The sequence below is a fragment of the Dermacentor variabilis genome, chromosome 3 (genome assembly GCF_050947875.1).
Source record: "Dermacentor variabilis isolate Ectoservices chromosome 3, ASM5094787v1, whole genome shotgun sequence".
NCBI classification, from domain to species: Eukaryota; Metazoa; Arthropoda; class Arachnida; order Ixodida; family Ixodidae; genus Dermacentor; species Dermacentor variabilis.
Window position 1 is genome coordinate 53,353,032 of NC_134570.1, and position 13,775 is coordinate 53,366,806.

At 47.7% G+C, this 13,775-nt stretch overlaps 1 protein-coding gene across 1 annotated transcript in view; it reads left to right on the top strand.

Moving 5' to 3' along the window:
• The first annotated feature begins 270 nt into the window (after positions 1–270).
• Positions 271–13,775, top strand: part of LOC142575614 (cationic amino acid transporter 4-like) — a 153,884-nt gene continuing 140,379 nt past the window's right edge. The window contains exon 1 of the mRNA XM_075685113.1: positions 271–479. Within this exon, the coding sequence (XP_075541228.1) occupies positions 471–479 (9 nt within the window). The 5' untranslated portion in view covers positions 271–470. The remainder of the gene's footprint in view (positions 480–13,775) is intronic.

The window sequence follows — 13,775 nt, forward strand, 5'->3', positions numbered from 1 at the left end:
ATCGACCGCGTGCACACAAGCTGCTGCCGCCGTGTAGCTGCGGTGCGCCACGTTAGACCTTACACAGTTCCGCACGGAGCCTTCGCAAAGGCACTGCGTTAGCCCCGCAGGCTGTCTATCGTCCGCCTTCTTGCGTCGTGCGTCGAGCTCGCCCCGGCGTGACGATACGGGCGTATGCCTAACCGCAGCCCAACCGGCCCGGACCCTTTGACGAAGAAAAAGAACCCCACGACGTGGCCAGGTGCGACGACGTCGTTCGCCGAAAAGCGCCACTGCCGCCGCCGCCGCCGCAGCCAGTCGCCACGCCGCAGAAGCTGGAACGCGAGAGTTTACTGCGTACGTCGCTGTCGTCATCGAAGGCGCTTCCGCGGGCAGCGGGTCAGTATCAGTCCGTCGAGGTGACCAGCGAGACAAGTCCTGGTCGCACCGAGCGTAACGGAAGCAGCTCCGCGTCCGGTTCCTCTTTGACGATGCGGCAGGTGAGTAAGAAACTATGGGCGCACATTTGATTCCTTCGTACACCGAGGACTTTGCGCTAAGCGAGTACGCTGACGCTACATTGGCGACTCGTCCTACGTTGCGTTCTAAACAAACGTCAAAGCGCTGTCAACCCCAGAAGGAATCGTTGCAAGTGTCCGAGCAATCTAAGTAGTTTGCTCCTATACCTGTTTGCATGTGAACCAGTTTGGGTGCTTAGGCTAGGTGTGTGGGAGATGTCGTTCATGACACACTGGCTCCATGTGCCGTTCCCGTGATCGATGCGGCTGGTACACGCGACAGCTGCCAGAAGGAACAAGCGCCGTGTTCTTGTTTGTTCGTTCACTAAGATCGTCCGCACACCAAGCCTATACGGCTGACGACGCCAGTAAATTTTGCCCAGTGATCGGGACACTACGATAATGGCGACGAGACCGGGTGCAGCGTTTCAGAACCGCCGACTATATAGTATCAAATAGAGACATCGTCGAAGCGTTTTCCGGGCGTTTCTAATTTGCTTATGTGTCATCCTTATGCGTGCAAGAGACACGTGGTACACTCTCGATCATTTTCAAGATATATGTCAGTATAGTGCTCCTTTAGTCAGCGAATTAAGAAGGAGCAGGGGACCCTCGTTCAGAATAAAGAGTAAGGGTGGGCATCTACTGTCCCGCACACCATATAATTGTATGTAACGGCCACCATACATAGACAAGCCGCATGTTTACAAAGAAACATGTATAATAACAGGCAAAAGGAGCAGACGACTAGCGTTGACAGTTCCTTGTTGTTCGCCGCTTCGAGTAGCAATTCTCGCAAAGCAGCTTGCGAAACCCTTTTTGAATACATCTGAGAACTGTGTCTATTAATCTTGCTCTATAGAAAAAATTCAGGCTAGTATATATATATATATATATATAGCTTGTCAACGTATTGCACCAAATTTGACCGAGGTACCGGCGCATCTTCATGACGTAACGCTTTTCATGTCTTCATCCATAGTAGTGTATAGCTGCCACGGGCACCTAAACCATTCCGCGGAATAGGAACATTGCCATCAGAAGACCCACGTTTTCATGAAAGTTGCGCCGCAGAAGCTGCGATTATGTGACTCGGTCTTCTGATGGCTGGATGCAACACTTGGGTGGCGGAATTACGTCATCAGGTACTCTCGCATGAGGAGCCGGGTGTGAATCATAACGCGCCTCAATAAAGGGACCTTCGCCAAGCCTCACTGGAAATATTTGTTACACGTTAAGATGACGACGATGATATTTATTGGCATCCCCTTTGAAACGGGGCAGCTACAAATAGCCACCTAGCCTGCTTGATCTAGTCAGGTTTTATTACAAGTCTACAATTTAGCCTGGCACTTCCTGATCTTTACTTTATTTTTCATTGAAGCCTCTACCGCTATATTCTACAGTCACCTCCACATTTAATGACTCCCGTTTCATCAATCTCTTCCCTTCTTTATTTTTTAACCAATACTCTAAAACGTCTCTTACTGATTGTTTTTACTGCTAACCCGTTAATGCATCCCTCTGCTTTGAATTCCAGCGCTTCTGCAGGGTAGACGTTTCTTACGGGTTTTGCTGGAAGTCGTAAAGCGCCGTCTAGAGAGCGTTCTCATAACAAGGATCCGAAGAAAACTCTTCCAGCCAGGCAGCATTTTAGAAAAAAAAAATATTCATAAAGGCTTCTGAAGGCACGGAGTCAAAAATTCATTGTCGTTTCAGAACCCATACGTGTTCTTCGAACCGTGAAATATTTGATTCGGTCAGTGACCAGAAGCCCGTTCGGTCCTTTTTTTCTAATTAGGAGCGTTCCGCCTCAAGAATTTTATTTCGTATTGGTGCATCAATACCGGAAATAATAGAAATAATAGAAACTAAGATATCGCGAATGGCTGCTGCCTGCACGAGGCGAGCTTCGCTGCCAACAATCACAACACAAACTATCGTTGCCTCTACCAACGTCCGCGAGCGACCTTCCTTCCATACCTGCGCCCTGCCGCTTGTCCGCGTAATCGCAACCGTCACGTGGCTGTCACGTGGCTCGTTACGGCTCACCCTTCCTCCCCGTTTGCTCCTGCAGAGGCTATGCCTCCCTACCTCACAGATATCCCAAGGCCAAGTTTTTGTTCGTTAAAAATGCTACCGCATTCAAAAACCTGGTGATGAGGGCCCACCAAGGTCCTTGGTACACAATAACCCGCTTGGGGCGCCCAATATCGTGCAATTAGCGCCGGCCCACACACGTCCTCGAGCAAGCAGAATCTGCAGGATCGGGCCATGTCATACAAACAACACCGGCGGCTCAGTTTGATGCTATTGCATTGAATGAACATTTACTGCAATGAAGAGAGATACAATATAATCAAATCATTGCAAATCAATAGTTTGATGAGTTGATGACATCATAATGATGTCGCCGTACTCGGGTGCCGCTCCGGCTTATAGAGGCGGTGGGCGCCATAAGAATTGATTTATAAATTCCGTCATCAAACACGTTTTTTTTTCTCCAATGGAGTAGACTGTTTCTGCGAAATTCTCACGCTTTGGATGGAATGCCTTATTGCTGACTCACGAGTTGAGCTGTCGGCTTTAGAATCTACAATTGCATGCAATAACCTCGCACAAAACCATGGAGATGCCGGAGGTCGTGTACGACAGGATAAGGTTAAGATTGCTCACATTAATTATCTAAAATCTGGACGCGCGTTTCCTCAATGGGATGTTAGGGTGGTCATGCCGCTAAATAGCGATCGTGTAACCCGGTAAATCTCCCCTTCAGATTTTCCCGACTTTGGCCTCCGAGATGAGTGTCGTTCGCAGAGCATGGCCTCCATCGGCCCAGTCTGCTGATAAAGTGTCACAATTTATCAAACATTATCGAAGATTCTGATCATTAATGACAAGGCGGTGACTGAAGGCGCTTATTTTTTTTTTTTTTACCGTGTACAGTTGGCGTGATAAGTTTACGGGATGCTGAATTCTTCATGAACCTGCAGCCACGCAGCTATGTTTTGACCTGATACCTCTACTAGGGTATGCGCAGACAACGTATCCTTGCATTGTTTTACTATAGCCGCAAGCAAAAAAAAAAAAAGAGAAAGCATGGGCCAAAATTTGACTTTCTCGTGGAACCTGCGCTCCACAATCTTTTGACGCTGACTGTACGTATGATTTTTTTTTTTTTACCTAACTTCCATTTGTAAGTTCAGATATGTTTAGCTATGCAATCTTGCAAAAGTTTCTGTCATTTGAAATGTATCTCTACAGAGCTTATTGCACGAGAAAAAAGAAAGGACAACAAGGGCGCGGCGCGGTACTCTTTCCAGTAGCAATTGATTTTGATCAGCGAAGCTGCTAGTGTGAATAGACCTCTTCTTCCAGAAAAAGAAAAGCAGAGGAAAGAAAGAATGAATTAATGAAGGAAAAAATGAAATGAAGAAATGCTGGACATTTAATATTAGCGAAGGCGGCTGACCAGTGGTAATGATCCCTTACGAACGAAAAGCTTTATGAATTCGGCCCCAGAACATTCGTGAATTAAGCCTCAGTTTGTAGGTATATATTTGCTCCGCACTCCCTTCGCGTGTACCGTTCAGCTCACCGTTCTTCTCTCGTCAAGTATCGCGCATCAGCGGCGTCCTCGTCACATCGCTGCGTGACGTACGTTCTCACACAGCGAGATTCGATGCTTGCATTTCGGCGTAGCTGGTGGGCGGCGGTAGTGCTATAAACGCGAAATTCGCGCGAGATTAAACTCGTGTCCTGTTGTGGCGGATAAACATAAATGTGGCACAAAATTTTACAGGTTGCATAGAGTGGAACTAAACGCGCATCGCCGTTAGTCGTGTAGCATATGATTACCTGCTTCACTAAAGCTTCGCTTTCACATACATTCCAACACATGCGTCGAAATCAAAATTTTTTTGGTGATTATTTATTTGTTGCTGTTTTAAAATGAAGTGCTTCACCGACCACGGTACGCGTGAACGATCTTGAACCTCGCGCTCCAACCGCTTCGGAGCTAGTTCTGAAGCGCTCCGCCAGGTGGCACTCTTATTGTTCAATTTGCGGCGCTCATGATGGGGGCTGCTCGCCTCTCGTGGTGAGAGCGCGCATCAAGGCACTCTAACGATAAGTAGAGAACATGACAGCCCTCATAGAGAGTAATGAGCATGCAGTTAGCTGCGTCCGGGAGCCTATATGGAGCAATTCTAATACTGAGTCAGCGAAGTTTTCCTCGTATGAACTCTGGCTTATTCAACGAGCTCTCTCTCTCTCTCTCTCTCCATATATATATATATATATATAATTTTCTTGGAATGGAGGCCGCGTTGCAGCAGGAAGGAAATGAACCCTATTTTCCAAAGGCAGAGGCGTAGCCATTATCAGCTGTGGGCGCTAAATTTAATTGTACTTTTACAAAACAAAAGAGAAGGAAAAAAACTGATAAATTGCAGATATACCTTTCTAAGCGACCGATCATTACACGTACAGAGTTTAGGTGGTGTCCTGTGCCATCTGATGCCCATTGAAAAAGTCTGCTCTACATTTACCATATCATTTGGAATACTACAAACTGCGTATATTATAGAAAAAAAAAAACACTTACTCATGTATCATCTAACACTACCGAAGTTGTCAGTCCCCTATCTGGCTGCGTTTTTTTTTTTACTTTATCAGTACATATGCTTTGCGAGAATGTTTTGTTCCTTTTTACTTGCGCTGCTATGTATAAATGTATAATGTTCAGTCTTCGTGTTTTTTGAGCCCCCTATCTAATGAATGTAATGGAATTTTAACCTACGCGAACAAAAAAAAAAAGGGTCGAGTTCATTCTCACGGTTTAACGTTTAAAAAAAAGATAACCCTGGGGCTATGAGAGGTGCGGCAGTGGAGGGCTTTGGATTTACTTTTGACCTTCTGGTGTTGTTAGACGGGGGCCTAAATCTGCATAGACGAGTCGCAAGCGAAATAAACCAATTTCAGCATGCAATTTCTTGCTGTTGCAAAGTCTATTGTGTGGCTTTTGTAAACACGTTTTGTATGAAGCACTTCTTATCTTTCGAAATGTACGGTATTGTAGGCTGTTGCGAGCGACAAGCGGTGGAGAGGGGGGAACTGAGGAGCTCGATTTTTGTTAGAGCCATGCACGCCAAGTCACCAGAGAACAAGCCATAATAAGGACAATCGAATTGAAGGTGGACGAAAAGACCGCTTGCCGCCGGTGAGAGTCTAACCCACAGCCTGCGCATCACGCGATCGATGCTGTACCAATTGAGCAACAACGGTGGCTGTGCGTCGTCGACCTTCTTGAGTATTTGTATATGGAGTGTCATATATTGTCCTCGAAGTGCTAGGTAGCGCCACTCATGGACAGGGCGGCGAATGTAGAGTATCTCTTACAGTGAAAGCTGTATAGCTCTATCTCCCAATGGGTCTGTCGTGTCCGTAGGCAAAGCTCGGGAAGCACCCGTCACATGCGCTGCTGGGTTCCTTGCAGTACCAGAAGATGGCGCTCGCCTCCGCTCATCCGCGGCAGCGGTGGCGCCAGCTGTGCGGGGGAAAGAAAAAAAAAGAACCAGAAAGCTCGCCTTCGCGCATAGCATTTGCCTCAAACGTTTCCCGGTGAAGATTACCATTCCATAAGCTGCAGTAGCCGGGAAGCGGCAACTGCAGCATACGAAGCGGGGAGTGACGTAACTACACTTTTGCATGTAAAAGAAGAGCCTGCCTAGCAATTGATTTGTGTTGTGACAGTGCTATGGGAAGGCCACGTATAGTGAGGACTCTATGAAGAGCAGCGTGCGTTCGAGGCGCGGCGAAAGTGCGGTTAAGTGCATTTCTCTTCTCTCTGGTTCGCTCTTCGTAGATACACGAAGTAGCGGCGCAATCCAAGTCGCCGGCCGTTGAAACGTCTTTGGGTAATGATTAGGTAGAGTACTTGTGAATGTCACCATGAGCGCAAACGTACCGCTCTCTCGGCGGGAAAACCAGCCGTATCGGCCCACGCGGAACCCGGAGAGGCAGGGCAACGAAAACGTCGTTTACGAAAGAAAAAAGAAACACAATAAAGGAAAGTAACAGAAAAAAGCAACAGTGAGTATCATAGGCAGAGTCTAGTTCTGTCTACTTCAATGCGTAGAACTGTCACTTTGATCACTCCGAAGGTTGGAAGCTTTTACACCGGTGTTACACGTGCATTTGGCAAGCCTTCGAAGCGGTAATCCATGGACTTAAAGGCGTGGTTGATCCCGGAAGCATAGCCTAGAAGTAGTCTCAATTGTCTACGCTGCTCATGAATAACCAGTATAGCCAAAAAGGAAACTTCATTTGCGGTTATCTTTAAACCTCGCTGCCTTTACTCTCGTATTTTTCTCACTATCGGCATTCTTGGCCGTTGTGAGGATTGTGAGGTCAATCCCACCGTTCGTAACTAGTTGTCAAGAATGGAGTCGGGCATGAATTAGATGGTAGCTGGCCCATGCCGTCGCCCAACTTATCCACGCTGAGGACGTTGTTGAAGGGAAGGACTGCTTCTCATCGAGAACGAGGAATATGGGTTTATTTACAGTACCCAAATAAGGACGTTGCAGTTCATCAGTCTAGCATGACTGCGAGAGAAAGTACACTCAGTAGCCGCACAACAGCGGCTTATAAACACTCCGTCCTCCCTCGATCCCCAGGTGAGGGAAACGTTCGACCAGTAGACGAGCCGCCTCTCTGCGGGGGAGGCGGCTCTCTTTCCAGGAAAAGTCGACGCCGCTCTCGCACCTGGCTGGCAAAACTTGCACCTCAGCGGGCCGTTCTTAACACCGCGCACAATACTGTCAATATGACCTCGGGAAATCCGGGAGCATGCAGCTGTGGGAACCGTAGGCCTGAGATCTCGGAGACAATCATAAAAACATTAGCTTGGAAACTTTGCAAGGTTATAGCGGTGGGAGCTCTGTAGTGATTTTTCGGCTTATTGGATGCCTTCTTCTTTTCTAATACCCAATAACGAAACATGTTCTTTCTTTCTCTCCTTTCGCTCTAATACCTCACTACTACTCACGCGTTCTTTCTATTTCGAACTGCACGAGGTTTTATTTTTCCAGCCTGCTGCGTCACTTACATGACAGGTACCTTTATTTATTTATTTATTCAATACCCACAGCACCTTTACAGGCATCACAGAGGGGAGAAACACAGAACATCAAGCGCATTCGTGCAATACGGCTTACAAATGAACAATGCAGTACGAATGGTAAGCACAATGGTCAAAGAATTATAGATACTATTCGCAAGCAGAAAAAAAAAACGGAAGTGTAGTCGCATCAATGCAACAAGGCATAAAATGCATCATTCGATATTACATCAACCACTGACGATGGTAGTCTATTCCACTCCCGCATTGTTCTAGGAAAAAAAGACATCCCGTGAAAGCTGCTTCCTCTATCATTCCTTTTTTTCATTCTTTTACAGATCGTTTTTCTTTAACTACTAAGCGAAGCGTACCTTCCGGTCGTGACACTCTTGAAATACGATAGTAGATGGCATCGAACCCCCTCCCCCCCCTGCCCCCTCCCCTTCCTCCTCCCTGTAACAGCAATTCGTGTTCTCTCATGCAATTTGAATTATTGTCAGTGACCGCCGTCAGTCCAGAAATATGCGTACGTCCTTTACTAAGGACAGCATTTGTTACGTCGTTCCCGCTTGGTAATTCACAGGCCACATCAGGCGCGCTCGTAAACCGTAATCTGTCGCGGTCGAGGCGCTTTGTCTGTGCTAGACATTGTTTAGGCTTTCGTTTCGACAGTCAAGCGTTAGTCAACGCTGCGGGATGCTGGAAATGAGTCGTAACAGAACTAGAGCTTCCTTATTTTCTGTTTTACGAGTTTGGGCGTCAAGTTGTGCACGTGATTGTCGCTAGGAGAAAAACACTGCGTACTTGCGCAAACATATAAACAAAAAGGTCTCTAAAGGTCGTTGCGTGTTCCGATTTTCAGTGTCGCGTTCCTTTCATCCTTCTACGCTCGCAATTACACTATACGCTACTGCCGCATTCCTTCCATGTGAATGCGACGCGAATGTATAATTTTGCGTAAAATTTATAACTCAACATAATATGTTCAGCACAAAACTTGATAGATAACTAAGCCTTCCATTATTTGTAAAGTGTACACATCATTCGTACGTCATCTGTGCGTTTTAAATGTTCCCGCGAGGTCGGTGGCCATGCCTAAACCACCCTGTCTTATTGTTAGGCTTAGCCTACGTGCTTCATAGAAAACGCACACGTGCCACACGTTTGAAGCTGGCATTTCCAAAAGCTTACCAGGTGGTGCCGTGTAACTGCCGCGTAAATGTAAACCGTGCTTGTTTCCAGCACGTATTGTATTCTTGTTATAGTGTACTTTATGTGTTATTTCACGTAGTCATCGCTCTTGCATGCGTTTGCGAACGGAACTATTACATACCGTTAATATATGCACCCCATCCCCTACACCACTGTATCGGCGACAGGGCCAGTGACAGGCGAAATTATCTGCGTGCCAACCCCGACCAAGTTATGTCTAAAGGACTGCTGGATATAAAGCACGTCGAAAAGATTAGAAGAGGGAGAGACGGTGACACTGCAAGACGAGCCATCAACTTACGGCGTTCGAAAGTAGTCTCCCTTCCATAGATTGATCATATCACAAAACATTATCTTCGGCCTTACTCTTTAATTGGTAGCAACCTGATTTGCATACGAAAGGCGATTGTTAACAACGTCACTACTGCTTTAAGAGGAAGCTTTAACTCTAGAGCTGCCATCTAAATAGATCAGAACGAAGAATTCGTTCTGATCGGCAGCTAGTGCACCGAATTCGATTAGGTTTGTTGCATCTAAAAGCTTTATGCTCTACAGACTGAAAGAAGCATTTATTTTACTTATGTCAAGTCAATTGTGATGACAAAGTCGTAGTTTCGCCAAAAAGGCGAAGCATTGATTGCGATAGCAAATTATTAGGCAGCTATACTAAATGAGCGTAGCAGTTTTTTCGGTGGCTATGGCGTTGGGCAGCTGAGCACGAGGTCACGCGATCGAATCCCGACCACGGCGGCCGCATTTCGATGGGGGCGAAAACACCCGTGTACTTAGATTTAGGTGCACGTTAAAGAACCCCAGGTGGTCGAAATTACCGGAGCCCTCCACTACGGCGTGCCTCATCATCAGAAAGTGGTTATGGCACGTAAAACCCCACAATTTAATTTTTAAAAATATAATTTGTTAGTAGTTTTATCGTACGTATAAACTTGTAAACATTCGCTTATTAAATAAATTTTACAAGTATGGTGTCACGCGCGCACAGGCAAACATGAACACATATCACTCGATGACCGCGGCAGCAGCAGCGAGCGCCGAGTGAATCGACGTTCGCGCTGCAGCTCGCTTCAACGCGAACTAAGCTGCGAAAACACAGCGCTAACGAGGCTATCAGCCCTCGGTGCGCGCATAGCAGAACGCTTTCAAGATAGGGCCCGCATGGCGCTCAGCAGCGCCATGCGCAGCCTCCGCCGGAGTAGATCAAGGTTGCTATCGGCGCTGCTATCGAGGTATTTATATTCCACCATGCAGTATAGGTACCTGGCGGTAAACATAAACGAATTAAATACCTTCTTAAGCATCCACCAAGATAATGTAAGAATGAAGGGGCAGTAGAAGGCAGCAATAAAGAAACATAGGACACTTTGAGGTTAGAATATATAAGACGAGGTGCGAGGAATCTGGAGATGAGTAATGATGCCCGTGGTAACGTTTGTAAATGCCATTCTGCGCTTAAATTAGAGATCTCGTTGATGTTGGAAGTTAAGCAAAGGTCGGAAAGCCGGTTGGCCTTGGGGGCCCAGGATAAAACCACAAATGAGGCAGTACTGTGAGACATGAGTTGAGCTTTTCTTACCCTTCTTCCTTTAAGTCCGAAAAGCACAGAGCGAAATTAGTTTTGAAGAAAAACTAAGGAATATGGACGAAAATAAATGGGTAGCTAAAGTGCACAAATATGTGCACTTCAATATCATGGACACAGAATGAAAGCTGGCAACGAAGTTTAGGATAATCTAACGTGTAGTTCCGATTGTAGCATGGTCCCTCGGTCCACGCCAGCAGGCCTCAGCCCTGGCCGGCCGTGTCCAGGAGCGCGCAGCCAAGCTTCGAACCACCGCTAGCGCTCCCGAGTCACTTTGTCTTCCCCTTCTTCGACTGCTGGCTCCGATGCCCGAATTCCCATACTGCCCCTCCCTCTGCGAAGGCGATGATGGCACTGGCCCAGGGCGGCTTGCACCGACGGCACGGCACCCCGAACAGGCGGGCAAACCTTGCAGGTTGCTGCACCGAACGAGGTACGACAGAGCACGCAACGTCCTAGTCACCAAGGTCTTCCAGAAACCCGAAGGCCCTAAACCTGGCTGGCTTCCCGGACGTACGCTTCGAGAAGATGCGGCAGACCATATGTTGGAGCCTCCGAGTTGTCGAGGTCTTGCGGGAACCGCCGCCAGAGTCCGAAACCGCCGCCAGAGTCCGAAACTTCGCCCTCCTCGGGCTCGGACGAGGACGATGCGCCGCTCTTGTTCTCGGCTTCGCTACCCGCCGTTTTCTTCGACATATTGCCTTTGCGTGCCTTGGCGGCTCCCTTACCGTCACCGGTCCAGTCGTCGTGTCTATCTGACGTCTCCGGGTCGCTGGACGCGGTCGCGCCGCCGGGTTTGGAGCCAGAGCTGGCCTCCGTGCTTCGACAACTGGTCTCGGTGATGCAGTAACCGCGCCAGCGGGTCCCTTCTTCAACGGAGGCGCCGGAAGCTTCAGCAGCGCGTAGGAGACCATTCCGCCCCCGTGTCCCATGCCAGACGCGATGACGGTGACAGAGGAGGAGCCGGCGGAAACGCTCCTCAGCGAACGCCAGAGCTGCAGCTTGCACCGCGGAGGTGGTCACGCACCAGGCAAGGCTGGCGTCGCTACTGGTTGTGGAACGGGCGCCGCCCGCCTTTCCCACGATCATGGTTTGTTCCGCAACGCAGCCGGGGGGTGGGGGGGGGGATGCACGTTACAGGCGCCAATGTGAAAATGGCGCGGTCACTCGGTCCACGTCAGCAGGCCCCAGTCCTGGCTGGCAGTGTCCAAGAGCGCCCAGCCTAGCCTCGAACCATCGCTCGCGCTCACGAGTCACTTCGTCCTCTACTACTTCGACTGCTGGCTTCGATGTCGGAGTTCCCATAAAATAAAGAAGACTATGCAGATTTACAAGAATGGGAACAAGGAAATTAGAAAGGAAAATATTTACAATAACAAAGGGCAGTGCCTTGCTATTTGAGGGCCTAGCTGGTTGCCTAAGGGCAAAAACATACCGGAACAAATTTTCGCAACAGGGTGAAGAATGTGCGGATGCAACGAAAATCTATAGACAACTCAGCACATCCTAATGGAGTGCGAAGGTATTCATCCAGCGAGACCTGTAGAAAACGTCCATCTTCACAAGCGCCTGGATTTAAAGAGGCTGGAAGCATTAATCAGTCAGCAGTCGAGATGAGCAAGAGAAGCTTCGAGTATTAGTGAAGAAAGGAGGACTATGGAAATTGATAAGACCTCATCCGTTACAGAGGTAGCTATATAAGGTAGGTGTCGATGTTTTAGGGAAGATATAAAAGGCATAGACAAAATAATATATTGATAGTTATCTACAGAATAGCTGGTTAGCTTAAGCAGGCTAGGTGGTTACTTGCTGCTGCCCTGTTTCGAAGGGTATGCCGATAAATCGTCATCATCATCACGCACTTCGCTATGCGTCGGTGTTACCGAAAAAAAGCCTGCATGAGCACGTGTGCGTGCGTGCTAATAGATAATTTTAGATTAGGGGTGCGCAAGCGTTATGGGGCCCGCTAGCGCTTGGGACCACGGCACTGCGCATGCGCAGACGACGCGTGCGTGCGAATAGAGAGCTTTAGATTAGGGTGACCCAAGCGCTAGGGGGCCCCAACGCTAGCGTCCCGGTAATCTAAAGCTCTCTACTGTCGGAGCCAAATAGCGTGCGCCTACGCAAGGGCGGCCGAAATGACAGGTAGTAAAAACTGCACCTTAATATACAAAGCTCGTTGTGGTGCGATCACATGACCTCATCAGTGTCAGTAGTGGTATACAGACCAGTCGCCGCGGCGCTTGGGCGTCTCTTTCCGTTGTTAGATGAGCTGTCAACCCTGCATGCATCCATCACTTCTCTCGCTAGCAGAAATACGTGCAAAGTGCACGATATCTCCTTCAACAGTGTTCGAGCACCTTCAAGAAAAAGAAAAAAAAAGGACCCATAGGTTTGCACTCCTACCATTATCGTGTTGCCAAGCGGACTACGCTACAGAAGTGCTGCCTTGGCGTCGTACACAGTGCTCACTGTCTCCCCTTTAATCCCACTCCGTGCCATATTAGAGGGCAGATGAAGTGTTCGTGCTGTTTAAAACAGAATATATAGCTTCCGTCCAAATTAAGCACTTTCGAAAGGCTTTCGCGCATGGTCAAGCTGCTTTGATAGGTGCAGCATGTCTATTGCGCCGTCACGTACGCACATAAATATCGATAAAAAGCAAGAATGTCACGCAGGTAGGGTTGATTACAAATCCCGGCGGTCGCGTTTCAATGAAGTGGAATGCACTGTACATATATATATATATATATATATATATATATATATATATATATATATATATATATATATAGCGAGAGAGAGAGAGATTGATTGCCTTGACGCGTCATCGCTGCCGACATCTTAGGGTACTAGCACGTCGAGCATCTACGTGAGCATAGAGGCCTCACAGCAGGACAGCATCAACGGCAGGTCTTGTGCCTATAGCACACGATATGCGAATTCCTTTTTTTTTTCTCAAACTGTAACAGAGTGTAATATATTGACTTGTGCCCAAGTGTGCTGTATTATGAAAGGCCTGTTTGTCTTTTTTTTTTTTTTAGTTGTAACGCCCCCTGCTTAAACGTCCTTGGGCAAAGCTAGGTATCTCTGAATAAACAATAAATCGATAGCAGTGATAACCGAGCGAAAAATCACCGCTGTCAAAAACTAAGACGATGTGCGTCCATTAATATATGGATCACTGACATCATGGTGGGTGCCATATTCGGGTTATAGCAGTGTGAAAAGCTCCGTCCTCGACGGTCTATAGGGTCCGTCGGTGGGTAGAAAATTCACCTAGTTTTAACTGCACTATGCTAGCAACTGAAGAAGGACGAAAAATGGAAGGAAAGGCAGGGTGGTT